Raw genomic sequence first — 27361 nt, 5'->3', positions numbered from 1 at the left:
CCTACCCTTTTCATTTTTTTCCTCTGACCTCCCGTGAAAACAACAAATCCACCGTCAAAATGAAAGTCTTCCGTGAATCTTCCTCCCTGGTCTACACCCTATTTCTAAAAAGAAGACGGGCGGAAAATCAGATATAATTCGTACCCTGCTCGGCGTGTCATGTTTCCGGCGGATCAACTAGTTTGCAGTGGCTCGCGTGTATCCATTTGATTTTGCCCTGGACCTTTACTGCCGACTGTGTTATCAACAAGATCTGATACGGCCCATCGTACTTCGCTTCTAGCGCTAACCTTTGGGGCTTGTGAATCATCACCCACTGACCTGGCACTAGGGAGTGCCCACCTTCCGGGGGGTCTCCCCAGGCCTCTTTCACTTGGTTAGCCGCTGTCTGGACCGCCTCTGTCAATTGCACACAGTAGTTCAGCATTGCATCTGATGTCAGGTGGATGTCGGCTTTCCTCAGATCGATCGTGCCTGGTGCTGAGAAAGGCCTGCCAGTCACGATCTCAAATGGGCTGAGTCCTGTGTCCCTGTTGCTTGTAGCACGCATGCTACACAGGACTGTTGGTAAGGCGTCAACCCAAGGAATGCCTTCTTGATGTTTCTTGGCCAGTCGTTCCTTCAGCGTCCGGTTGGCTCTCTCCACCTGCCCAGAGGATTCTGGGTGGTAAGGGCAGTTCAGGGACCATTGCACATTCAGCATGCGGGCCACCTCCGCGCAGACTGCTCCAGTGAAGTGTGTTCCGTTGTCTGAGCAGATCTGTTCCGGCAATCCGTATCGTGGGATGATGTCTTTCACGAGGACTTTGGCAGTGTGTAGTGCAGTTCCGGATCGTGCAGGGAACGCCTCGATCCACCTAGAAAACTTGCACAGGACAATCAGAACGTCGCGATAGCCTTTGCACTTTGGAAGGGTGATGTAATCTATCTGAAGAACTCTGAAAGGCCCTGGTGGAGCAGGTGTTTTCAATGTTGGCAGCTTGACCTTTCTGTCGTGGTTGTTTTGCCGACAGGTGGCACACCGCTTGACGATGTCCCTGGCCGTTGCTGTGAACTTTGGGGCCCACCAGACCTGTATGAATCTGTTCCTCATTTTTTCCACTCCCACGTGTCCAAGCGAATGAATTTGCGTCGCCAGGTATGGCAGAAGACTTTCTGGAGCCACTGTTCGTGTTCCAAACCTCCACAGGTTGTCGTCATGGAGCTTTGCCGCATTTTCAATCCAAGTCCACTTCTCTTCTCGGCTTGCGCTGTTCTGCATGTCTTTGATGTTGGCCAAACTTTCCCGTTTTCCCTCTTCAGATGTTTCCTTGATCTTCTTGGTCACTCTCATCATGCATTTCTCTTTGTCATTTTCAAAAAAATTCCTGTTACCGTTAGATCCGTCCGTGTTTCCATTTCCGTGTCCATTCTCGTTAGTCGTTTCGTTATCCCCTCCCTCTCTTTTTCTTGCGGCTGTTCTTGACGCCGCATCCGCCAATGCATTGCCTCTTGCCTCCAGGGCGTCTTGCCTTGTGTGTGCTTTCACTTTTACGACTGCCAGGTCTTTTGGTAGTTGCCTTCAAGCAAGGCAGTAACGTAACGATGTAGGATCTTCAATGCGTCAAAAGGGTGCAGGTCTCTCATCTCCTTGAGTTCTTTTATCTTCGTCCAGGTATGCCGTCCGGCATCCCGAGGGTGTTGTATGGCGGCGGACCACTTCTGGATTTCGTCGCCCTTTGCTGGTTGGTAGAACACAGACACACCATCAGCGTTGGCTACTGTGCGTACTGGGCATATGAGGGCCTCATCAGCTGATTCATCCCAGACATCCCATCCCTCTGCTGGTGGTCTGCGCCTCTTGGTCTTGGGCTTAATTACGGGAGCAGCCGCTCCCTGGCTTGCATCAGATGTGGATGGGGCGTCAGTCACGGGGACAGCAGTTGCGTCATCATTCGCTGGTGCTTGGTTGGCTTGTTCGGGCGACAGGTATTGGGGATTGGTTGCAGGTGGCGCTGGTAACAGCATGGATGGTGTTGGAATGGGTGCTGTAGCAGTGGCCAGTGGCTGGTAATGGCCCTGCTGGGGTTGAGCAGGTTGTTGGTAGTGGGTCACATATGAAGCGTAGAGGCCAGGGCCTGTTGGTAGGCCCATGCTGGCTTGAGCATCAGCTGTAGATTGTTGGTAACAGGGGCCTCTCCCTGTTGGCTGTTGGTACCCGCCAGGTGGGGTGCTGTTCATTGGCTCAAACAGACCTCCAATAGCCGGATAGTGTGCGATGAAACTGCCTCCCAGCTCAATAGTGTCAGAGATGTCCACTGCACTTCCAGAAGCCTCCACCATGGCAGGTGGCGCTGCTGGGTCCAAGCCGTGCAGTGTCGGATTCTCCATCTCACTTCTCGAATTTCTGTGTATCTTCCTTCTCAATGACTCTTCCACAATTGCGGCCGTCTGCAACCTCTTGCCAGCTTTCCCTGCTTGAGATTTCAATTCTTCTGCCAGACATGTAGTACGGTGTTTTTCGGCATCCACCTCCTGCGAACAGGATGCCCGCATAGCCCCCATAAAGGATCGCCTTAGTTGGCTCATTAACAAAAAGGCATAGGGCTCACGATGTCTGTTGTGCTTTTTCCAACTCAAATACACCTCACGAACCTTCTTAGGTGGCCAGCGCCCCTGGACAATAGATGCTGGATCAATTTCAAAATCTTTTCTCAATTTTTCCTCAAATTTGCCCAATTGAAATTTCTTCGCCATCCAATCTGACACATAATCTTGTATTTCAGCGAATGTCTCCTCCTGCTGAGGCTTCACTTCCTCCTCATCATGGTCAGCTGCTTGCTTATCTTCTTTTTGCTTATTGCGCCCGCGAACCATCTCTGATGTCTTACTCTCTTGCACAATGTCTTGTTCCAAATTATTATTGGGGCCCGAAGCCATACGAATTAGACTATGTGTTCGTACAAGGACGAGGTCCTTTATTTAAACTTTTTACTTAAATTTGTCAGTAGTGTGTGATGTTTTAGTGCCAACTTTTGCGATTCTGCTTTGGCCAGAGAAAAAAACCTCTCTCTCTCTCTGTCCTTCTCCTTTTTTTTCCCACACACTCACACACACACGCTCGCTGCTCCCGCCAGGGAAAAGAAAACACTCTCTCCTTATCTCTCTCGCTCCGGAACCTGGCAAATTATTTTACTCACAGCATGAAGCCACAACAATAACTTTCACCAGTGTCAGTTCCACTTAACTCAGACTATTTCCTTTCTCCCCAAAACCGGCTGGACAACGACAAAAACACACACACACCTTTAACGATCTCTCGTTAAATTCACAGTTGACCAAGTCAACAAAAACATAGGTTGGAAACCCTATTCCACTTTTCACCTACTGCACAACCAAAACACCCCCCTCTGGTGATTTTGTCTCCTCTCCGTATCACTGTAACGCTAAGTTTAGTCCTAGGCCATTAAACTAAACAAAGACCTTGAGAAACAACCACACAGTTCACTTCAGCAACAATAATGACTGTAGCAACAGTAACTCCTTCTATTTTCTCTTCGGCACCCGCACAGCATTTATCACAAAACCCACACAGCTTTTATCACAAAACTCACACAGCTCAGCATGTAATGGCAGTACAGAAAAAGAAAAGCTTTAATCCCCCAAGCTTGTCCGTAGTTAATCGATTACTTCTTTTAATTCGTTCACGAATCTATTCCAATTACCCAAAATATGTGTACACTTCAACCGTTTACTTTTTTCCGGAAAACTTCTTATATCAAATGACATCTAGCGCTAATCAATCATTGATATAGGTACGTTACTTGTCAAAACACTTAATGACACAAACTTCAATACTCTCATTAATGTGCAGCTTTAAATAAAAAAAATTCTAATTTACTCCCTAAATTATGTTTATTTTTTAACTTTACTCTTGGTTCTTTTCACGCACAGAGGAGAAGAAAACCCTTTGCTTTCACCTGGTCAGAGTTTCTTCACTGCGGCGGGTGCACACGCGCACAGCGTCCTCCCTCTTGGTAGGCTTCCAGCTGGGGTTGGTCACGTCAGCCCGGGGCCCCAAAGTAGACTCTTCTTACAGATGTGAAGTTTCAAAATCTGCCCTCGACGTCTGTTTGAACCCGAAGACTCAGTCTGACCTCGCCGAATGGATGTTCTCGTCTTCCCCCTCCTCTTGCGTTCGGGTCACGGCACCAAATGTTGGATTCACGATCGTTTTGCGTTGTGTTTTAGTTCTGATGTCTGTACTGAAGATGGTCAATAAAGCTTGACGGCTGGATCAGGATCGGTGATTAAAAGAATTTATTGTAGATGGTACAACACTCACTAACCGAGCACAGGCTAAGTCTCAAACAGTAAAACTGCACAGAGTCTAACAGGTGTGGTAGTTAGTAGAAGCGGGCTGCTGCTGAGCGTCTTGGCATAAGATGCTCCCCGAGTCGCTTCCTCGATCCGTCTCCAAGTCCAAACCTGAGACAAAGCCTGTTATACTAAAATCATGTCAACGTAAATCATGCCAACGTGGAAGGTACCAGCCATAGCTCAAAAATAATAGGAAAAGTACTAGCCCTGAAAACAGAATAACAAGGTGATATCTCATTCTGCCCATGCTATGACTACGGCCAGGAACATGGCAGTCTGACCTGTTGATGGTAAATCCTATGTGCAGACACAAACAATGGCATGTACCTCTCCACGTCTCTACTACACACAAAAAGTAACACAAAAGTAACACAGATGAACACATCAGAATACATACAGAAATACCCCAGATTTCTACACATATGACAAAGAAAAACGAATTCGGTCACTCAAGACTGCCACAGCAACCAGTGTAGGCTACAGTCCTACCCAATAGGCCTACTCGAAGCAGATAGCGTTGTCTGACGGTCGAGTGGGTTAATGCACGTATTTCCAGAACAGGTCTGCAACTTTCAGGTAGTTCTGAGTTTGAATCTAGGCAGAAGCAGAGCCATATAAAGGCCTAGGCCTATTGTTATCATTTTTTGCAAGGTGTTGCTCCTGGCAATACTTGTTTATAAGACGTTTGGTGATTAATTGATAGCTGTTTTTGGGACACGTTAAACGTTCTTTATAATGAGCGCATCCGGGGAGTAAAACGACTGTTACGCGCTGTTACAACTGTAGGCTACAATGATTGCAATACAAAAATATGCGCGTGTTAGTTTAGTTAGTTTTGTGATGTTTTGCACTTTTGCCTCATGTGTTTTCAGGTTTGAGGGCTTTTTTGGCAAGATTGACCTTGGTTAGACTCTGCATATGTTATTTCTCCGTATGAAAAAATAAAGTCAATTTTCGACACGTCTGTTATTAGTTCAATAACAAGTGTTGCTTGTTAAAACATGTGACTAGCGAAACTCAAATGATTTTAGAAATATTTAGCCAAAGCCAAAAAGTGTTAGAGAGAAGGAGAGACGCCGGTGCAGCTCAGATGTCTTCCTAATTTTCTTTATTCTTTAGTAAAAGGTGCAGAACATTATTAAACTTTGACTAACGTTTTGACGTTCGTTAGTCAAAAACATCGACACATCGAAATGTTAGTCAAAGTTTAATAATGTTCTGCACCTTTTACTGAAGAATAAAGAAAATTAAGAAGACATCTGAGCTGCACCGGCGTCTCTCCTCTCTAAAATATCTGTCCTGGCCTGGTTGCAACGGATTGTGGCCAAACGACAGAAGCGCGGAGAACCCTCCTTTGTCTACCAAAAAGTGTTACTTTGTGCCCCGCGCTCCCCCACTGCTTGTGAAAGAAGGGGATGGGGGAGGGGGCTTAACGTGAAAAAGCTTAATGTCACAAAACGGCAACGAGTCGTTTTAGGCTACAGGCCTTCATAATGGTAGGCTACAGGAAGTGGGGGGAGGGTATGGGATGACCAGAGCCGTCATCTATCGTCTTTCCAGGCTCACAGTCTCTCCTGTGACATGGAGGTGCGCAAATAGTTTTTAATAGCCTGTTCAACTTCGAAAAGCTTCGTTCACCCGATGCCAGTCACTGATCGCAATTTCAAAGTTCAGAAAGCTTCATCTTTTTAAGTTTTAAGTGCAATGGCCCCTATCTGCCCCCTTTGGAATTATTCAGACTCAACCCTCTTGTTGTTTTATTATCTGTTTCGTTGTCGTTTGAACGTTGGCAAGCAGGCATGTTGCGATTGCAATTTAAGTGAAATTTCTACAGTAGGCCTACAACATGCTGTTAGGCTGGGCTACTGTCAATGTACTTGTACAGGTAAATGTTCAACAATTGCTGGTGTACAGGTTATATAATCAATTAGCTAAATCATTTGTCCAGCTGTTTAAACATTTTTTCGTGCTACATTCAAACGCAAAAGGTGCTTTGATATATTTTTCGTTTGAACGTCGGCAAGCAGGCATGCTTTGGTTGCAATGAATGAGGATAATTGCCTTTTTTTTGCATTATTTTGAATATGACTCGCTCCAGTCTCAACAGCACGTACTTTTTCCACACGCTAAGTTCTAACACCCATAGGCCTATCCCCTCTCGCTTTCTCTCTCTCCATCCCTGCACACGGTGCTTTCTTAAAGGAGCTGCACCATTTTACAACAATTGCATCTACAATTTCATATTAGAATGTTTTGTCAAGTGTAAGCTTAAACTACCGTGATCAATTTAAGTTCCCGTGCCCCCGCTGCGTCATGGAAGCAGTAAGTCAGTCGCATCAAAAATAGTAGTGGCACCCAAGTGACACCTTGTGGTTGTTTGTGTCAACTGCAGTTTGTGCCATTTCTGCTGAGAAAATGGGGTGCGTGATTCATGAAGGAACCCGTCCAAACTTAACGGGGACCCACTGTACACACAAGTAAGTATACAAGGGTTAAAAAGTTATTTATTCAAAGTACATGTAAAGACACAAACAGACATTTAAACAGAAGGTCAGCAAGAATTCTATATATTATATATACTTTACTGGGATTAGTTTAAGAACCCGGGAAACGCCCTTTAGTACCAGGAGATAGGCCTAGGGGGCGCTACACAAAATGGAGGCACTGCTGGGATGATTCTTGCTGTTATTTCCTTCCGATTAATAATGTTGATGCTCCAAAGAGTGTTAAGTTGAACTTTCATTGCTGTCTATATTCTTGAGTGAAAAAATGGAGTTAGGAAATAGTTCTGCTTGGCAACAAGAGCTACTGGATTGGTGTAGTGATGCAATGGTTAAGCCCGATCATGCATTGCTGTTGTTGGATGTTCCAGTTGATGCTGCTGTAGCCTTTATTGAGAGCACAATTGAAACTGTGAAAATATTTGGTAGAGTACGTGTTCGTTCTTCAAAAGAAGGTCCGTCTAAAACAAGTTTGCTGGTGCTGTGTGAATGTCATGAAAAGATTGATCCTTCGCGTGTTCCTACTGAGGTATTACCTAAAGATGGTGATCCTGTGTGGAAGATTGTGGTCGTCAGAGAAAAAGAGCCTGTCCCTGATGATTTTTCTGCAAAACTCAGAAAGCTTCTACAAGATGAAGGCAAATCCATGACTGATGTTCAAGCTTTGCTTTCCCCTTTTCCTACTAGTTCTCCTGAAGCTGTAATTCGAGCAGTTGGTGAGCTCTTGGAAAAGACCACAAAGTGTTCTAGTGATTCCACTGCTTACAAGCGACTGCGTGTTTTCTCAGGTGTGGTGCCTACTCCGGCGGGAGAGGAAACCATGGAGAATTGGATTGAGCAGGCTAAGCTGATGATAGCAGAAAGTGATTGTGCTGAAAAAGAGAAGCGTAAGCGCATTGTTGAAAGCTTAAAGGGTCCTGCCCTTGAGATTATCAAGGCAGTTAGATTGTCTAATGGTGATGCAAGTGCATCTGAGTATCTTGTTGCGCTTGAAAGTGCGTTTGGGACTTCAGAGTCCGGTGAAGATTTGTATTTTGCATTCAGACTTCTTCGCCAGAACTTCGGTGAAGCGCTGTCTGAGTTTCTCCGTCGAGTAGACAAGTCATTGACCAAAGTAGTTCAGAGAGGTGGACTACAACCTGCACAAGTTGATAGAGTGCGAATTGAGCAACTTCTTCGTGGCGCTGTTGAGTCCGACATGATGTTGCTGAAGTTAAGACTGAGAGAGAGAAAAGAATCCCCGCCTACTTTCTTGAAGCTACTGAACGAGATTCGTGAGGAGGAAGAAAATGAAGCTGCCTGGTGTAAGCTTGATGCCACGGTGAAACCTGTGCTCCCTAAAACGTCACCACCGCCAAAACCCGCTGAAATTCAAGCATTGAAAGCTGAGGTCAAGGAGCTGCGTGCCAAGCTGGAAGAGTCATGCAAGGCCCCAGTATCACCTGAAGCCCCAGAACAGAAAGCAAAGATGACTTCTGCGAGTGCTGAAGCATGAATAGACCCTGAAGTACAAAGCTTGAAGGCTCAAGTTCAGCATTTGCAAAAACAGCTGACTGTAATGAATGTAGAGGGCAGCGCAACCCCAAGAAGAAAGACATTTCAGCGACAAGCTGTGAGCTCTTATGAGAGAAGCAGGCCCTCAGTCAGCCGTGATAATTTCTTTTGTTACCGATGTGGTGGCGATGGGCACATTGCCAGCCAGTGCCAAGAATCAGAAAACCCCCCGGAAGTGATCAGAAAGCTGCTTCGTTCACTAAAGCGTCAAGATCAATGGCCATTCGTGTAATGCCTTATTGGACAGTGGATCTCAAGTCACGATAATATTTGACAAGTGGCAAAAGAAATACTTACCCAATGTTCCCATCCACCCCATCACTGGTCTTTCAATATGGGGTTTGAGCTCCTCCAGTTACCCATATCTAGGCTATATAGTAGTAGATGTGGAGTTTCCAGCCACACTTACCGGAGTGAGTGAGTGAGTCTATCTCCGTATTAGCATTAGTTTGTCCCAAGCCAAGTGGCCCAGACCATATTCCTGTCATCATTGGGACGAATGCCAACTTATTCCATCGTCTAGCTGCTCTGTGCAAAGATGCTGACACTTCAGACTCACAGGCTCGCTCTTTCAGAATTTTACCACAGACAAAACAAGTGCTCCTCTCCCGTAGCCAAGAGATAGATGTGGAAGAGCCCATTGGAGAGGTCAAATGGATGGGTCCGGGCCCTCTATCTGTTCCTGCCAGAGGTGAACGATATGCAGTTTGCAAAGTTGGGTGCAAGAAACCCTTAGAAAAAGACATTGTCATGGTTGAAACACCACTTTCTATGACGCTACCTGCTCGAGTTCTCATTCAGCCCGTGGTGCTAACATCGTCTGAGCTAAATGTCAACAGTTTCAAAGTACTGTTGAGAAATGAGACACTGAGGGAAGTTACTCTGTCTGCTGGAACAGTACTTGCTTATGTGTATCCCACTGACACAGTTATGATGGCCCAGAGACCTAAATCTACATCCAAGGTCCTTGAGGAGATGTTGTTTGACTTTGGTGAATCTCCGATTCCAGAGGTCTGGAGGAACAGGCTGCATCAGAAGCTATCCAAAAGAGGTAATGCATTCTCTCTTGATGAGTGGGATGTGGGTCTCGCCAAGGGTGTGGAGCACCACATAAGACTCAGTGACCCAAGACCTTTCAGAGAAAGATCCAGACGCATAGCCCCAGCGGATATAGATGACATACGCCGCCACCTTAAAGACCTGCTGGCAGCGGGCATCATCAAAGAATCCAGAAGTCCATATGCGTCGCCAATAGTAATTGTCAGAAAGAAGAACGGGAGTGTACGGATGTGCATTGATTATCGCACGTTAAACAACAGAACAATCCCTGACCAGTACACCACTCCACGGATCGACGATGCCTTGGATTGCCTGTCTGGCAGTCGTTGGTTTTCTGTGTTAGACCTCCGGAGTGGGTACTACCAGATACCCATGTCTGAAGAAGACAGAGAAAAAACAGCATTCATATGTCCTCTAGGGTTCTATGAATTTTAAGGCATAACTGGAGCCCCGGCAACCTTCCAACGGTTGATGGAGAGAGCCGTTGGGGACATGCATCTGCTCCAGGTGATTGTCTATTTAGATGACATCATAGTATTCGGACGAACCTTAGAGGAACATGAAGAACGACTATTTAAAGTGCTCGACAGACTTGAAGAGTGTGGTCTGAAAATTTCACTTGACAAGTGCCAGTTTTGTCAGCCACAAGTAAAGTATGTTGGACACATTGTTTCTGCGCTAGGAATAGCCACCGATCCTGAGAAAGTGAGTGCGGTCAAGGACTGGAAGGTGCCTACAGATCTGAGATCTTTAAGATCGTTTCTCGGATTCTGTGGCTACTACCGAAGGTTTGTTAAGAACTACTCAGCCATAGTTCGACCCCTCACTGAGCTCACAAAAGGCTACCCTCCTAAGAATAGGCACAAGGCTGCCCAAGAGAAGAAGTATTATTTCAAAGAAGGAGAGCCTTTTGGGGAGCGCTGGGACGAAGAGTGCACCAAGGCATTTCATAATATCATTCACTGCCTCACTCATGCCCCAGTGCTAGCATTTGCTGACCCATCAAAACCATATGTACTCCATGTAGATGCAAGTCTGAATGGTTTAGGCGCTGTCCTCAATCAAGAATATCCTGAAGGCCTGAGGCCTGTAGCATTTGCAAGCCGCAAACTCAGTGCCCCTGAGCAGCACTAGCATTGAAATGGGCGGTCGTGGACAAGTTCCATGATTATCTTTATGGTGCTAAGTTCACGGTGAGAACAGATAATAACCCACTCACATACGTCCTAACAACTGCCAAGCTCAATGCAACTGGACATAGGTGGTTGTCAGCTCTCGCCACCTATGATTTCAAAGTCCAGTACAGACCAGGTCGACACAACATTGACGCTGATCTGCGCTCACGTCAGTTACCATCCACTGAAGTGTCTCCTGACTGGAACGAGATATCTCCCCCTGGGGTTAGAGCCATCTGCCAAATAGCAACTCCATACAGGAACACTGAGTCAAACAGACTTATAGACCAACTAGGAGCCAACCCCAAGAGTGTTCCTAGTGTCTATGCCTGTCCGACACAGTTGGAGATAAGCAACTTGGAACAATTGAGCCACCATGAATTGAGAAGAGCTCAAGAACAAGATTCAGTCATAGGTGCGGTAAAAAAAGCTGTTGAGACTGGCCAGCTTCAGGCTATGGCCAAGAGTCAAGATCCAAGCATAGTGCTCCTGCAAAGACAAAGTCCCAAGCTGATTGTGAAGAATCACCTTCTCTTCAGGGTGGTGAACAAACAATCTGGAGACGAAAGACAACAGTTAGTCTTACCTGAGAAATACCGTCGGATGGTCCTTCGTTCCCTCCACGATGGCACTGGACACCTTGGAGTCGAACGGACAACTGAACTCCTGAAGGAACGATTTTACTGGCCAAGAATGACCACTGACATTGAGAATTATGTCAAGAACTGTGGGAGATGCTTTGCAAGGAAGTCACTTCCACAACGAGCTGCTCCATTGAGTCAAATCACAAGTACAGGTCCACTTGACCTAGTTTGTATAGACTTCTTGTCTATTGAGCCAGACTCCCGAGGGATCGCAAATGTGTTGGTCGTAACAGATCATTTCACCCGTTACGCCCAAGCTTTCCCGTGTAAAGATCAAAAAGCCATGACTGTAGCCAAGACCCTGTTTGAGAAATTCTTTGTGCATTATGGATTACCTTCGCGAATCCATTCAGATCAGGGACGAGACTTTGAAAGTCGCCTTATCAAAGAACTGTTGGTGATGTTAGGCATCCGTAAGTCTCGAACCTCGCCTTGCCACCCGCAAGGTGATGCACAACCAGAGAGATTCAACAGGACGCTACTGTCAATGCTAGGAACTTTGGATCCAGCTAAAAGGTCACAATGGAGTCAGAGCATCAGTCAACTAGTCCATGCGTACAATTGTACGAAGAACGAGGCTACTGGCTATTCGCCATACTTACTCATGTTCGGGAGAGAAGCCCGTTTGCCCATTGATGTGTGCTTCAACACTTCTGCTGATGGGAAGGATGCAGTGAAGTACCAGCAGTATGTGGACATGAAAAGAGAACTGCAGAATGCGTACAAGCTTGCATCTGAAGCTTCGCAAAAGAACCATGACAGAAACAAGAAAAACTTTGACAGAAGAGTGAGACATCATACTCTGGAACAAGGAGACAGTGTTGATAAAGAATCTGGGATTTACAGGAAAACACAAGTTACAGAATAGGTGGAATTCATTGCCATACATTGTTGTGAAGAAATTGCCAGACTTACCTGTTTACAGATTGAAACCTGAAAGAGGAATGGGAGGTATACGGACACTTCATAGAGACCACCTGTTACCCATAGGAGAGTCTGTGAGGTTGACGACCCCTGAGGAGAGCAAACAGGCCCCTCATCGCCCTGTGACCAGAACCCAAACAGAACAAAAACGGGAAAGAAAGGAAACACGGAATGAGGAAGTCAGAGAGATGGATACTGAAGATGGATTTGAAGAGTCTTCATCTGATGAGGAATATGATGGGTCGTATTTCCCTCTGAGAGATGATGTGAGCGAACTGTTCAGATCCACACCCCCTGCTGTTCCTGAAAGAGAAATCCAACCCGAGAGTACCCCAGTGTCTGATGACTTGGAGCAAAGCCATGCTCAAGAAGTTGGAGAAGCTGGAGAATCATCTGTGGAAAATGAAGTTGGAGAAACGCCTGTAGATGATGAAGCAGGAAGTAGTCTACAACCACAACCTGACCCTGTGGACGCCTCAGAGTCTGAAGGGGGAGAACATCCTGCTGAGAGGGAAGTGGTTGAAAATGAAGTGCCTGTGGAAGAACTTACCTGTGAAAAACCTCCCAAAAGGCAGGTAAAACCTGTGACACGCTTTACGTATGATGAGCCAGGGAAGCCAGTCGATAAGCCCCTTACTGTGGTTCACATAAATCAAGAGCCTGAGAAGAGGAAGTGCAAAACACTTTGGTGTCATCCTATGGCCCAGTGTTTTAGATGCTCTCTTGCTAATCCTTGCCCTGAAAGAAGTGGACTTATTCATGTCTAAATGATAGCGCATGAGGACATGCTAGCCTTTAGAAGGGGGAGGGTGTAGCGCAGTGCTAAAAAGCATTTAAGTTAAATAAATAAGTGCTACATAACTTAGATTAAATAAAGTTCATAATTGCTCATTAGAACTAAAATTATCTTGAAGTTATATAATATTAGAATTTAGGAGTAAGCTCAAGAAATAAGCTTATTGTAGTTCATCTCCATTCCATTCAATTTGGGTAAGTGAAAGGGATTATGGGAGTTGTAGTTTGATACACAACTGTGTTTAAGTCATGTATGTGTTTAAATTCATTCTAAGAGTTTTTGTTAAAAATATTTCATTGGCAAAGTGAAATGTATAATGTAACATGTAATATTTTGATGTTGTGTTAAAAAATATTTCATTGTATGACTTTTGTATGCATGGAATTACATGTGAGGTGAAAGGTTGCAAACCGCGCGAGAGAGGAGACTGGATAGTTGAGGAGAAGCCACGTTGAGGACTTGCTCCGTGCTTAAGTGACTAAACTTTGAAATAGAACGTGACAAACGTATATTTTGCCAGTCGGACTAAATTGTGAACTTGGAAGCCGAAGACTTTGTAGTTGACGTTTTGGAAAAGTTGTCATCTCGTCACCGAGAGGATTCCTGTCATTGAGTGAGCAGCCAGTCCATGGTCATTGCGTGTGAGAGACTGCCTGCCTGTGCCGGTGCGGTGACTCGACGGGAAACCTACCACTTGGGATTAAGGTATCGTTATTTGTTTCTCTTGCTCTAACGGAGTGAAGGGGTCATTTGTTTTTGGCCACGCCGACCACAAGCGACGCTCCAGGCCTGCAACGATTAGCTGCTAGGTTTTAGCTCATTTGCCGGCTAGGACTGGGGTGGGTGAATCAGGTGTGAATGTGTGTGTGCGCGTGGGCCCGCGTGTGTGTGTGCGTGTGTGTGTGTGTGTGTGTGTGTGTGTGTTTTCATGTTAATGTGTTGTGTACTGTACTTTAAGCTTACTGTTAACTGTTAGCTAAAGTGTGGCTAATGTAGCCTACTAGTTTCTAAGCTCCTACTGCATTTTGAGGCTTTTGAGGTACGTGTAACATTTTGATTTCTTTTACATTTGCTAAGAAAGTATGTGTTGAATACTTTGCTCCATTGATACACTTGTATCTTATTTTTTTGTTTATATTGGTAAATTGAATATTTATATTCAGTAAACTATTTTTATTTAACAGTTTAATAACTGAGTTCTGAGTGTTTACTTAGTGTTAAGATACCATTGGGTAATAGGGCTGTCACTTTACGTTCGAAAATCGATTGCACAATCGATTGGACCAAACAACACAAGTTTCGAAAACTAAAATAGGGAATCGATTTTAACCAAATATAAAATAATTCCGAAGTGCAGAAAGCATTGCGAACGCTAAAAAGAAAATTACCACCAATTTTACGCACCGGGAACAGCTGTTTCAATCAGCTGCTATGCTGCTCGTGTTTTGCCAAAAAATGGAGGACAACGCGATCAACCTGTGCGACATGTAGAGAGACGAGTGATGGGCCCTAATAACTTGAGGAGTTCGATGTGGAAGAACAAAGCGGTAGGCTACGCAAACTGTGCAATCGAGTTCTACGTAGGCGAAATTTGTTTGACATTTCTAATCGTAAACACAGACACAGCTAGGTTGAAGCCTGCAGTCATGTCACTGATGTAATGGCAGTCCACTCGGCTTACTGGTTTTCGAGAATGTTGCACTTCTGTTTGTCATTGTGCACGAAACTTCACGCCAATAAATCAGAAATATTGCTGGCTTGCGTCTACAAGCGCCCTCTTTACGTTGGTCCTGCAGTTGTTTGTGGATTGGCCTATATTTGGCGTTGAAAATGGAAACGTCTTTAGACATAAAAAATCGATTTTACAATCGATTCAATGAACACTTATGTCTCAAAAATCGAACAGGATTTTTTCACAAAAGTGACAGCCCTATTGGGTAATAGATTGCTTATGTAAATGTTATTTCATGTGAATATGGTTTAAGTCAGTTACACACAAGTAAGTATACAAGGGTTAAAAAGTTATTTATTCAAAGTACATGTAAAGACACAAACAGACATTTAAACAGAAGGTCAGCAAGAATTCTATATATTATATATACTTTACTGGGATTAGTTTAAGAACCCGGGAAACGCCCTTTAGTACCAGGAGATAGGCCTAGGGGGCGCTACATTAAGTATTAAAGTCAGCCAAAAGCTATTAATTAGTCTTAGTTAAAGATCTCCAGATCAGTGATTTACGCATGATCTGATCCGCCATTTACCATTCACAAAAGCTGGTATTGTGTTTCCTGAATCCTTACATTCAGGCATTCAAATTAAATGTAATTAGCATATAAATATTCTATCAGTGTATGATGCTTGCATGAGGGAAACATTCCAAAACAACAGCACCCATATAACTGCTAGGGAGCCCCGGATATGTCTTTGGGGAAAAAAATAATAAGTTGTGGCCACGAAATAGCAATTCGTTCCCACAAAATAATAAGTTGTGGCCACGAAATATTAATTAGTTCCCACGAAATAGTAATTCGTTCCCACGAAATAGTAATTTGTTCCCACGAAATAGGTAATTTGTGGCCACGAAATATTAATTCGTTCCCACGAAATAGTAATTTGTGGCCACGAAATATGTATTATCTAACGTGCACTGGACAGCTGGGTGAGCAAATCGAGCGCCAGTAGAAGCCTGTCGTCTTTTCTCATCACTCCCCACCAGCTCTCAATTCTCTGGTTTGCAGTAGGGTACAACCGGGACGATTGAAACGGGGGACGAATGAAACATTCTGGTTTTCTCCGAGTGCAACGATGATAGACAGACATCATTTGGACAAAACATAGAGCATATTAACCTCCGTTGCTCAGCCAAATGCCTTCCTGTTACGTCCTGTTATCACGGAGTTGCAGGCGATAAACGATTTCTGATGGTCACAAGTTTACTTCATTAGCGGTTTATTTTTTTTTATTATTAAAGAGTGTTTCTCATTTAAAGGTTTGACTTCATGCTTATTCAGTAGAGCATTTAGTGCTCTCCCCAATCCCAGACGTTCACATTGCATGTTTGTTTGTAATGGATGCAAAACAGCCTATAATGCTAAATTTCTATGGGGGGACGATTGAAACACCTATTTGTCCCGACCAGGCAGTAAACCCCATTTATTCTAAGTCAATGCACACATATCTGTGTTTATACTATATTTTATGCAGGTGAGACATGGAAAAGCAGTTTTAGAAAGATGCAAATATATTTGGGGCTATCAGGTAGGGGGTCGAGTTTTGCCATGTTAACCTATGGAGACTGACGGCCTGTGGGTCATGAAGGGCACTTATTTGGATGTGTGGTGGCTTTAACCACATAAAAACAGAGTGAAATAACATTTTGTACTATAGAAACATTATATAATTCGAAACATGCATTATTCTAGCTATATTAATGGCATAGTGCATGCTATTTCCATAACCGCGAAATACTCGCATCACCATGACGGAAATGAGTTGTTAACAGACATGAACCAAGACATATAGCCCAGCAGCAATCTATCTAAAATAACAGATACTTGAAGTACCATTCATGGTATGTTGTCAAATATTGAAGTTGTGGGAAGTTTACATAATTTAAGCTGTATGTTTCTTTCGTCCCCCATGCTGTTTCATTTGTCCCAGCCAGGAGGGACGAATGAAGCATAACGCACGTTCGACTTCTCCTTAAATAACTCTTGAACGGTTTTGTTCAGAGCTGTAAATGCAACTGTATTTGACAGAGGACATATGTAGGTTGCTAGTGACAAAATATTAACTTTCAGTGTTTTACAATGTCTTTGTAAATTACGTTTCATTCAATTCATTCAAGTGTTTCATTTATCCCTTATAAAAAAACACAAACGAGAGAGACACGTTCAAGTCGTACCTACGCCGGTGCAGCGACCTGGCTCTTAATAGTCTGTGGAGATGCCTCTCGCTAATAATGAATCCCTCCAATGCCAGGCTTTTCAAAATGTCTTTGTATTTCATTCCCAGCCTAAAATAGCACTCTACCATATCCCTGTCCATTGTGTGACAGCGACTGTTCCTGTTTGAAGAGTTGCGCTTGATTTGCTCATCCAGCTGTCCAGTGCACAGCCTATAGGCCTACCTATTTCGTGGCCACAAATTACTATTTCGTAGGAACTAATTAATATTTCGTGGCCACAAATTACCTATTTCGTGGCCACAAATTACCTATTTCGTGGGAACGAATTACTATTTCGTGGGAACGAATTAATATTTCGTGGCCACAAATTAGTACTTTGTGGGAACGAATTGCTATTTCGTGGCCACAACTTATTTTTTTCCCCATGACATATCCGGGACTCCGTAAACTGCTGTTGTTTTGAGAAGTATTTCTCATGCATGCAACAATGCAAAAACAATGAAACTATTGTAGGCCTAATTATGACCGCCACGCAGCGAAGCGGCGGTCATATAGGTCGAGTCAGATTTTTTTTTTTTTTTTTTCCGCATGTCCAAATTTCCGTCAAGGATTCCCGGGACACTGAAAGACCGGGGTAGACGAAACGTGGTGGGCATGTAACCCCACATGGATAGCATGGAACCATCGTTTTTTGTTTTGATCTGTAGCCCCCCCGCTGTACTGGACCCCCTGAAAGGAGGGCACCACCAAGCATTTGCATTTGTGCTTAGGGCACCCAAATGGCTAGCGCCGGCCCTGGGTTGGATACTTGGATAGGCCCTCTTCTCTTTAGCCCAGATGAGTCCATGATTTCCAAAAAGAATGGCAAACTTTGATTGGTCTAACCACAGGACTTCTTTCCACCTTACCTCAGTCCACTTTAAACAAGCTCAGGCCCAGATAAGAGGGTGGTGTTTTTTTTTTATCATGTCTCAATTTTAGGTGTTACAATTTTGGCTGCAGTTTTTGAATTGAGTATCAAACTGGGCACATAGACAATGGTTATCAGAGGTTTTCCTGAGCCCATACAATGACAGGTCTAGAAACAGGTCTGGTGTTGATGCAGTGCCATCTGAGGTCCAAAAGACCACGGCCATCCAATTTGTTTTTCAGCTATTTCCCCTGTTTGCAAAGATTTCTCTGGATTCTCTGAATGTTTTAATAATATTATGTCCTGTAGACAATGAACTCCCTAAATACATCACAATTTCATGTTAAGAAGCATTAAAAGGACATTGTTTTATCATTTGTGCACACAGTTTTACACAGAGTGATGAATACCCCTACATCTTTACTTCTAAGAGACCCTGCATTTCTGGGATGCTCTTTTTCATAAGTAGGCTAAAACAAAAGAAGAGATATCCGCACACTGTGTCTAAAGCTCCCAGTTTAATGGTGGGTGATACACAACGTTTCGACCACTCAGGCAAATATGGTTGATTACGAAGATACTTCATGAGAGGCCATTTCCTGTCCCTGGAAATGTATGCAAATAGGGTAGCAGTACACGCCCCCGCACATTTATGCAGTGATCGGACTCCCTTTTTAACATTGAGGTCTATGGCAGAATCCTTATTTTTTTTGAGCAATGGATGCACATTTCGGACACAGTATCATGATCTCCAAACCCTCCTCCCTATTTCAGTAGAATGTCGTGACCGTATGACCCTCCAGTCGGGAGAAAATCAACATTAATGAAGGTGTACACCAAGTTTGTTTTGTACTCCGGCTTGTCTGGCGTGGAACCGAGGCATATGATGACTTGATGACTTCATACATTTGAAGTCATCAGTGACACGCCTCTGCAGGCGGGAACTGAACCAGAGCCCGTCTCTGACTGAACTCCACTTTGCCCACATAGACATGAACTAGGACGACCCATCTTGCTACGCATTCATTATCTTTGACTCAGGTCTTCGTCAGGTGTGATCACACTTGAACACTTGAATCGGTGCAGTGATGACGGATCGGAGTTTGCCATTTAGCCTAGGCTACTCAATGAAGTTATAGTAGGCTAATGTTAATTGGCAGAAACAGTTACAACTAGTTAAGCAAGGAGATGGTTAACGCAGGGTCGGACTGGGAACAAAATTCGACCCTGGCAATTTTCTCCTGGACCGGCCCACCACTGGACCAACAACCCCCCCAATTTTTTTTTTTTTTTAAATAAAATAAAATAAAAAAAATCCCCCCCTGATTTCCCCCATAAATAACAAACACACAGTATTATGCTGTAGCAACACTTCATAAACTGAACCCAAACATTTGAGACCTAGATTTGGACCTATAGCTTAATCACAATAACACGGGGGTCCGGGGGGGTCTCTCCGGACGGCCTACCCCATGCATTAAACCACATGTCAATGCTTGACTATAAATTAAAAATATAGGCTACTGAACTAGAGTGTGGCTACCCGACCCGAGCCCCACGGGACCCGACGGGTCGGGTCGGGTTCGGACAAATATTTAGAAATTGTAGTCGGGTTCGGTACGGGTTCGAACACATCGGGGCGATATGCATTGGAAGCTTTACATTTAAAATTCATTATTATGTTGGGTAACCAACAGGTCTGCTTTACATGATGCAAACGTTTGTTTTTTGAGAATAAAGTAAAATGTAAAAAAGACCTAATAGCTTTCTTCCTGTGTGCAAGATTTGTTTATGCCGCCTGAAATGCACACGCGTCACAATACATAAACAAATGGTTCGCACATATGCACATAAGCACAGTCTTGGGTGACGTTAAAAAATGTTTTTAGCCTATCAGGAGATTTTAAGATCATTTGCGTTGCATACTGTGGTAAAGACATTGGCTACCGGTAGGTCGTCTCGTTCAACTGGATGAGGATTTCCTCGAGTTGCCCCAATTGTCGATGCTGCATATGGATCAGTGACTGAGGCACTGTAGTTTCAACAACTGTTGCAGTTCATTTTTAAGACTTTTCGTCAATGGTAAGACAAGAATTCTATTTCAATAGGCTATGCTTGCTTGGGCCTCTTGTGTTAATGTGCGCTGTGTGTGACCTGCGTGCGTGCACGCTCATCTGATTCTGTAGACAATTTGTTGTGTGTTCCGTTTAATGGGCTAAAAAGACAGGATATCCACAAACGTGAACGTTTATTCACTAGCATGGGAATAACTGAGGCGTCATCTGCGTCGGGCTCGGGTCGGGTTCGGACATAAAAATGAAAATGCCTGTCGGGTTCGGACGCAACTCTGTCGGACGCGGGCTGGGTTCGGACAGAAATTTGCGGCCCGATCCGCACTCTATACTGAACATGGACATCGTCATAGTTGACAGAAATTACATTTTGTGCCAAAATGTTGTAGAAACACAACAACAGCCTTTATTTGGTGCAAATCTTCTCCTTTACTTTGGTTATAGTCCGCGATTCACATTAACTGTAGGCTATCACCACAAGTGTATAGCCTACTAAACGTTTTTGCCCAAGTTTGTGTGCCGTCATCACATTTGGCAAAATTAGGCTACCTTCGTTAATAACCTGCCAGTTGATACTTTTTACTTGCATCGACCTGCGATTGATTGTGCATCTAATGTAACGCTCGGTGGAGAGACTTCACTTTCCAAGTTTCACTTTCACTGTCGTTGTGAGCTAAAAGGCTAGGCCTACTATATGGGAAATACTTTGAAGTTCCTTTTGAGTAGGATCAGCTTCAAAAATGAATGGGTTTTCTTTAACCTGTGCTACACTTTTCCACCAAGCGAAAATTGTAGGCTACCCGTAGTTTTTTTTATGTTGACAGAACCGCACTACAGTAGCCTACATGGTGCAGTAAATGGAAGCTCTTGGTAGCGTGTGCAACTAACGTCTATAAAAACAATTTATGGAATAAAACTAGACCTCTCATTGCTGTTTACGGTTAAACTGCGATGATGTGAACACCAGCCAGCGGAGGGCACTTACACAACCTAGGCTACCATGCACTCGTAGGCTATATTTCCGCACAAACCTAGCGCGCCTGCTTGGACAAATCTACTTGAGGGGTGGGGCAGGGGGGCGCGATCGTAAGCCAAAATTATTGACCTGTCACCCCCCAAGCCAAATGGATGCAACTGCATTTATAGGCTAGGCCTAGGCCTACATGACGTGCCGCAAATAGGCTAAATAACTTTAAAACATTTTTTTACAAATCCCGGAGGTCACCGGCCCACATGTGGAACGGCCCACGGTTGTACAGATTACCAGTCCGAGCCTGGGTTAATTTTATGTTTGTATTAAGGCTGTCAGCCATAACATGTTAATCGCGATGCAGTAAGGACCAAGCATACACGTTAATTTTTTAGAACCCGATTGACACAAAGTGCGTCAAAAACACACCCTTTCTTCTTTGTTACATTGCTCTGCAACAGTAGCCTGACGAGCCAGACCCACATTAAAATGTAGGGTCTGGGCACTCACCGTTCGCAGTGCTCAGTCCGAGGGGCGGGATAATCAGTTGTCTTTCAAACTCCCTCTGCACGCAATAGGACAGCGGCAGCGCTATGAGTCCCATGCGTTTCCCACCAGCGGAGCTAGTTGGCTAGTTCAAACGTTTGCCAACTTAATAAAAGCTTAACTCGTGTCACACTGTTCGCCAGCAGCAACATCCATCTTATTTGTTTTCAAGTAGCAGGGAATTCAAGCCAAACCGTTGCAACTCTGCCATCAATCATTATGTTAAGCCCACCTAACGACTCTATACACGATTTCATTGGCCTGATTAAGTTTCGATTTCTGGAGCTCACAAGCCAACGGAGAGTTGCTAGACTAGCCCTGGCAGCAAATGTAATTTAGGCTACCGCAACAGTTCATTGCAGCGAGATGAAACATTGAGTTACAAAGCAGATGGGGCTTTCCAACGAGACTACGCACTTGTCTGTACGATCAAGTATGGAAAAAAAAAGCATGAAATTAAACCAAATTGCATTACATTACATTATACTTCTCTGCGTTCACCCATTACTCTCGTTTGAATTACTCGCGAACCCGTGATCGCATAGATATGGCAAGCATATCAAATGAAAGAGGAGACACAGGGCTATCATTATACCAAGTACATCCTTCTATAAAATCGACGAAGTGGCACCAAAATAATAACTTCATATAGCTGGACTTACCCCACGTTTTGTCTGTTTTTGTGGCAAAGCATGTTTAATCAACGCTATCGTGTGTTTCTATGGCAAAAAGCATGTTCATAATCCGGTTTTGAGATCCTAGCAAATTCCTGCATGGCATCCAATTCAAGGCTCACATTGCATCCCAATTTGTTCAACAAAGAAACCCCTTTTTTGCCTCTACTTTGTTCATGGCAATGCAGTAAAAAGTTGTTGTAGAGAATCATTATGAGTGCGTACACCACTAACACGCAAACTCGGATCAAGTCAGGTCAGATCAGTTCGTGTCACAGATATGGAGCGCAGAAAGGTCATTTTTCAAAAAAATGCCCATTTATTTCTGTAAGGCGCACACCACATATGTCTGTAAATTGCTCAGCCCCAGAGAATCCTCCCACCATGGCAATGATATTGCCAGATTCAGGACAGTCTGCTCTACACACACATGTAAGGCAAGTCGAGCTGCCAGCTTGCAGTGGTGAGATACATGTCAAAATATAATAATAATACGCTTTTTGTATTTTTATTATTTAACATAATAACCTAATGGCGATATAACATATTGGTGATAACACATGTCGTAGGGCCCCCTTGGAATTTTTGCTTGGGGCCCCCACAGACTCTAGAATCGCCTCTGCTTGCTTCAAGTGTCAAACTGCAGATTTCTGAGTATGAAAACCACAGTTTTGGAGAAAATATTTGCAGCTCTTATGCAGGGAATGCAGTATTTTAGACGCAAAAAACTGCATTGTACTGCATGTACTTTACAGAAATGCAGTATTTTGGACATGAAAATACTATACTGCACTGTAGCCTACTACTGTAGTATAACTGAACTGTTGGCTACTTTGCCAAAACTGCAGTTATTTATTGCAAGGGGATATGTACAGCAAGCATCAAAAGCAAACAGCCCCCTTTATAGGGAAAAACACTATATTTGGTAACTTCCATAGACATCTAAAATTGGGTGGGATGATTGTATTGGGAGCACTGAGGTGTCAGATGATACTATAAAAAATGGTTACATTTTGGCGCTCAGAGTTCAGGTAGGAGGGCCCCATGGAGGTCTGAACCAGCACTGGGTAGGACTATTCAGCATGGAACCAGTATATTACTACATTTTACATGTTTGACCAAATGTGAAATGGAAATATTTTTTTTTCCATAATAATAATAATAATAATAACAATTTTGGGATTATCTGTATATTAATAATATAAGATATTAACAATATCTGTATATTACAATATACAGATGTTAACACAACCGTATGGTTAATTGGGGAAGTGGTTGTTGCATGTTCCATTGTAGAAATATAGCATTGTGTGCCATCAGCTTCTTGTTTCTTTTTTCTGTTCATTGAAATGAAAAATCCATTGCGTAACATTAGCTTCTTGTTCCTTTTTTCTGTTCGTTGAAAAGGAACTATTTCATGGAAAATATCAGTACATTTTGAATTTGATGCCAGCAACACGTCTCAAAAAAGTTGTTAAATGTTCCTCCTTTTGTTGTCTTTATCATTACACAACTTTTCCAGCTTTTTGTTGCCCCCATCCCAACACGACTTTTTGAGACGTGTTGCTGGCATCAAATTCAAAATGTGCTGATATTTTCCATGAAATAGTCAAATTTCTCTCCTTCAACAGTTGATGGACTAGAACCATGGGGATACAAAAAGAGCATCCCAGAGAAACTGAGTCTCTCAGAAGTAAAGATGTGGCGACATTCATCACTCTGTGTAAACCTGTGTAGGCAAATGATAAAAAATATAAGAATACTGTTTCTTATCATGAAATTGTGAAGCCTTTTATGATTTCATCATCTACAATAGCCTACATAATATCATTTAAAAATTCAGAGAATCGAGAGAAACCTTTAAAACAAGGGACAAGGCAGAAACAAATATTGGATGGCTTTTGGACCTCAGATGGTACTGCATGAAAACCAGACCTTTTTCTGTACATAATTGTATGGGGTCAGTAAAAATTCTGATTCCCATTGTCTATGACATGGGTCGGGAACCTGGAGCTCGCAAGTCACCACTGGCTCTTTTGCTGCACTCGGATGAAATGGGTTGGCGAAAAATAAACAAACAAAAACAAAAAAATTTGCAATCAAGGGACGCCTTGGCCTAGTAGAAGGCTAAAATAAGTCAATACTATTTATATTAAAATGACAAGGCTTCATGGTAAATATGTAGGTCTGTCTGAGACATTTAATTTAACTTTCCACCTCACTTGACTCCGTAACCGTAGCCTGCACAATATTGTTGGGCAGGAATGAGACCACATTTCATTCTCAAAACTCTAGCAACTTGTCTCCTCAGTTCCTAAACATTCACAGAATGTTGTTAAAGAAGCCCTATGCAGGTCTGGTTATTCCTTCGCTGTTTCTGGGTTTTTCGCCTGATTTGGGCTCACATTTTTAACGACATAGCTCCACCTGCAGCTTTGGTAGCAAGTGACTGCTACGCTAAACCCCCACTAGCTAGCGAGCTAGCCATCAATAAACCAAGCTAAACACATAGGGCTCACAATAAAACGAGCAAACACATTGTTCAAGAGACTATCAAATCACATTACAAAAATGAAGTTCACCCAAGGGTAGGCTACTTACAATTTCAACAGTAACAAAGCTAAGTCGGAGTCCGTTTTGCAGTCTTCTTAGAAACTACAATCTGACTACATTTTCGAGTATTTCGGCCGAGTTACATCCGGATGTGCTCGGACCGCGACTAGAAAGTTGCATATTCGTTTTTTCCGCGGAGAAGCACTAGGGGGAGACGAAGCACCCACCAAATGACCCAAAAAGTGTTGTAGAACCATCAGAACGACTCTCAACCTGCATAATTAAGGTAATTGTTGCATAGGGCCTCTTTAAATGAAGAGGTGAAGAAACACAGTTGTAAAATGCCCTCATCCCAACTTTTTTGAGACGTGTTGCTGGCATTTAATTCAAAATTAACTTTACAATACAATTTTTCTCCTTAAACAATTCATATGTTGTCTTTGAACTATTCTCAATTAAATATAGGGTTGACTTGATTTGTAAGTCAGCATTCTTTTTTTATAATTACATTTTACTGTTGTCCAAAACAGTCACTTTACAAACTGGAAAATGGTATGCTAAATGGTTAAATAACTGGGAGAATGCAGGCCTACCCCATAAAACAAATTTCATCGCTTGAGTCATTACATGCAAAAGTATTCAACTAACTGTCATAACTAGGCGACAAAGCAGCACAGAGGCGTCGTATGATCATTTAAACGAGTTTTATGACAAGGTTGGTGAGGATGGGGGAAATCTTACACTTCTGTGCAAACTTTGCTCGCCGGCTTTCAAAAAGAAAATCCACACTTCAGTCACATCCACAGCAAACCTGCAATGGCACATTGAACTGAAGCACCTGGCTAGGCTTTCAAGGTATGTGCAAGCCAATAAAAAAATCAAGACAGTCAAGACAGATCCTTGACCCAAATCCCATTAACTGCATTCTATATGGGCTGTGGCAATAATTTAGAAAAATAATAGTTCACAGCAACATGGAAAAAAAGAACTATGAACTAGTTCATTTTTGAAACTGTGAACTTAGTTCAAAATTTTGAATTATGAACTGAACTAGTTCATTTTAAAATGTGTGAACTGAACTTTGAACTAGTTCGAAAAAGTGAACTTTCCCAACACTGGTCTTTGGCAAGTAGCCTACTACAGACACACAGGTGAAGAACAGTCAGCCAGTAGGCTACTAGCACAACCAGACCCTTACAAAAATAACTGCATTATACTTCAAGTGTCAAACTGCAGATTTCCTCGCAGTTTTGGAGGAAATATTTGCATATATAATGCAGTATTTTGGACACAGAAAACTGCACTGCAGTATTTTGGACTTGAAAATACTAGGCTATTGCACTGTAGCCTACTGTAGGCTAGTATAACTGAACTGCTACTTCGAAAAAACTGCAGTTATTTTGTGTAAGGGGATACAGCAAGCATCAAAAGCATGTGTGTGTTGTTTTGTTTTTCTTGCTTTATGATGCATAGCTCATGCTCTTTTATTCACCGCATAAGTGGTAGAGTAAATTAGTGAAATAAAGTGAATCAGCAGTCGTGTAAACTTGTGTTCGTTTCTTGATGTCAACGAATAATCTGAGTAGGCCTAGTAACGTTAAGTTGCTGGCCTAAAAGGGAAGTGAATCCCTTATACTAGCAAGCCACTAATAGATCAGGGGATTCACTTCCCATCCCTTTTAGGGAAATGATGGGAAGTGAATCCCCTGATCTGTTTATGGCTTGCTTACCAGCCTTTTCCAGTACTTCGCGAAAGTTGTGACATAACTGCATATCCGTTTTTTGAATGCCGGCAACATCTATTTAAATGTGTTCATAATAACATGCATGCTCGAGATGAAACTAGTGCCAGCGGGTCTGTCCTTTGGTGCCCTACGCAGAGTGTGAGATGCGCATGGTGGTAGCGGCGACACTGGACACTTTGTTCCAGGTGCGTTTACAGTAGCTTACTATTGCCCATTGACAACTTGACAAGGCCGATGAGGCTGTGATTGGAGCTGTCCCTGTCGGGACAAATCAAAATCATCCAAACTAGATGTACCGCAGAACGGTACAAAATATGACCGCCGCCCAGTCCAGCACATTTTTTCCACAAAAATAAATCACGCTGAAAGGCCTATATGATTCTAACTGTCTCACTAAATTGCATTATCCACACTCAATTCTCACTGGTATCTGCTAGACAACAAGTACCAAAACATGATTAGTTCATAGATTTCACATGTAAAATTCATTTTATACAACCCCACCCCCATCTTGCCTGTTCATAATTCTGAGAAATTCTTGAATTGTGTGCATGTGTGCGTGTACACGTTTATGTTTATGTGTGTGGGTGTGTGTGTGTGTGTGTGTGTGTGTAGGTGCTTGTGTGTTTGCCTGCGTATGTGTGTTTGTGCATGTGCATGCATGCGTACATATGTCTACTGTGTGAGTATGTGTCATACGTATGATTACTGTGAATGTATGTGTGTGCATGTGTATCTGTTTATGCACATGTGTGCATATGGAATGAGTTAACATGACCCCTGGAGGCAAACATACGAAAAAAATTGGTCATCCTAGGCCCTACGGTTCTCGAGATATTCACAGAAAACTGTGTCTGCCCTACCCTCCTTTCGGGGGGTGCAGTCCAGCGGGGGGGCTACAGATCAAAACGAAAAACGATGGTTCCATGCTATGCATATGGGGTTACATGCCCACCAAGTTTCGTCTAC

General features: G+C 43.3%; 2 protein-coding genes across 2 annotated transcripts in view; both read left to right on the top strand.

The window, feature by feature from the left end:
- The first annotated feature begins 7188 nt into the window (after positions 1-7188).
- On the top strand, positions 7189-8355 carry LOC121688919 (paraneoplastic antigen Ma1 homolog). The gene has a single exon (XM_042068832.1). The coding sequence runs from the start codon at positions 7189-7191 to the stop codon at positions 8353-8355; it is 1167 nt and encodes a 388-aa protein (XP_041924766.1).
- Positions 8356-13380: 5025 nt separating this feature from the next.
- The window catches only part of LOC121688888 (phthioceranic/hydroxyphthioceranic acid synthase-like), a 42730-nt gene continuing 28749 nt past the window's right edge, over positions 13381-27361 (top strand). The window contains exon 1 of the mRNA XM_042068812.1: positions 13381-13717. The gene's annotated coding sequence lies outside the window, so the exon portion shown is untranslated. The remainder of the gene's footprint in view (positions 13718-27361) is intronic.

The sequence above is a fragment of the Alosa sapidissima genome, chromosome 17 (assembly GCF_018492685.1).
Source record: "Alosa sapidissima isolate fAloSap1 chromosome 17, fAloSap1.pri, whole genome shotgun sequence".
Taxonomy (NCBI): Eukaryota; Metazoa; Chordata; class Actinopteri; order Clupeiformes; family Clupeidae; genus Alosa; species Alosa sapidissima.
This window is presented reverse-complemented; position numbering and strand designations above follow the sequence as displayed.

What these genes read in the sequence shown, in the direction of transcription:
- LOC121688919 (XM_042068832.1), top strand. Translation starts at nt 7,189, where the DNA reads ATGGTTAAGCCCGATCATGCATTGCTGTTGTTGGATGTTCCAGTTGAT.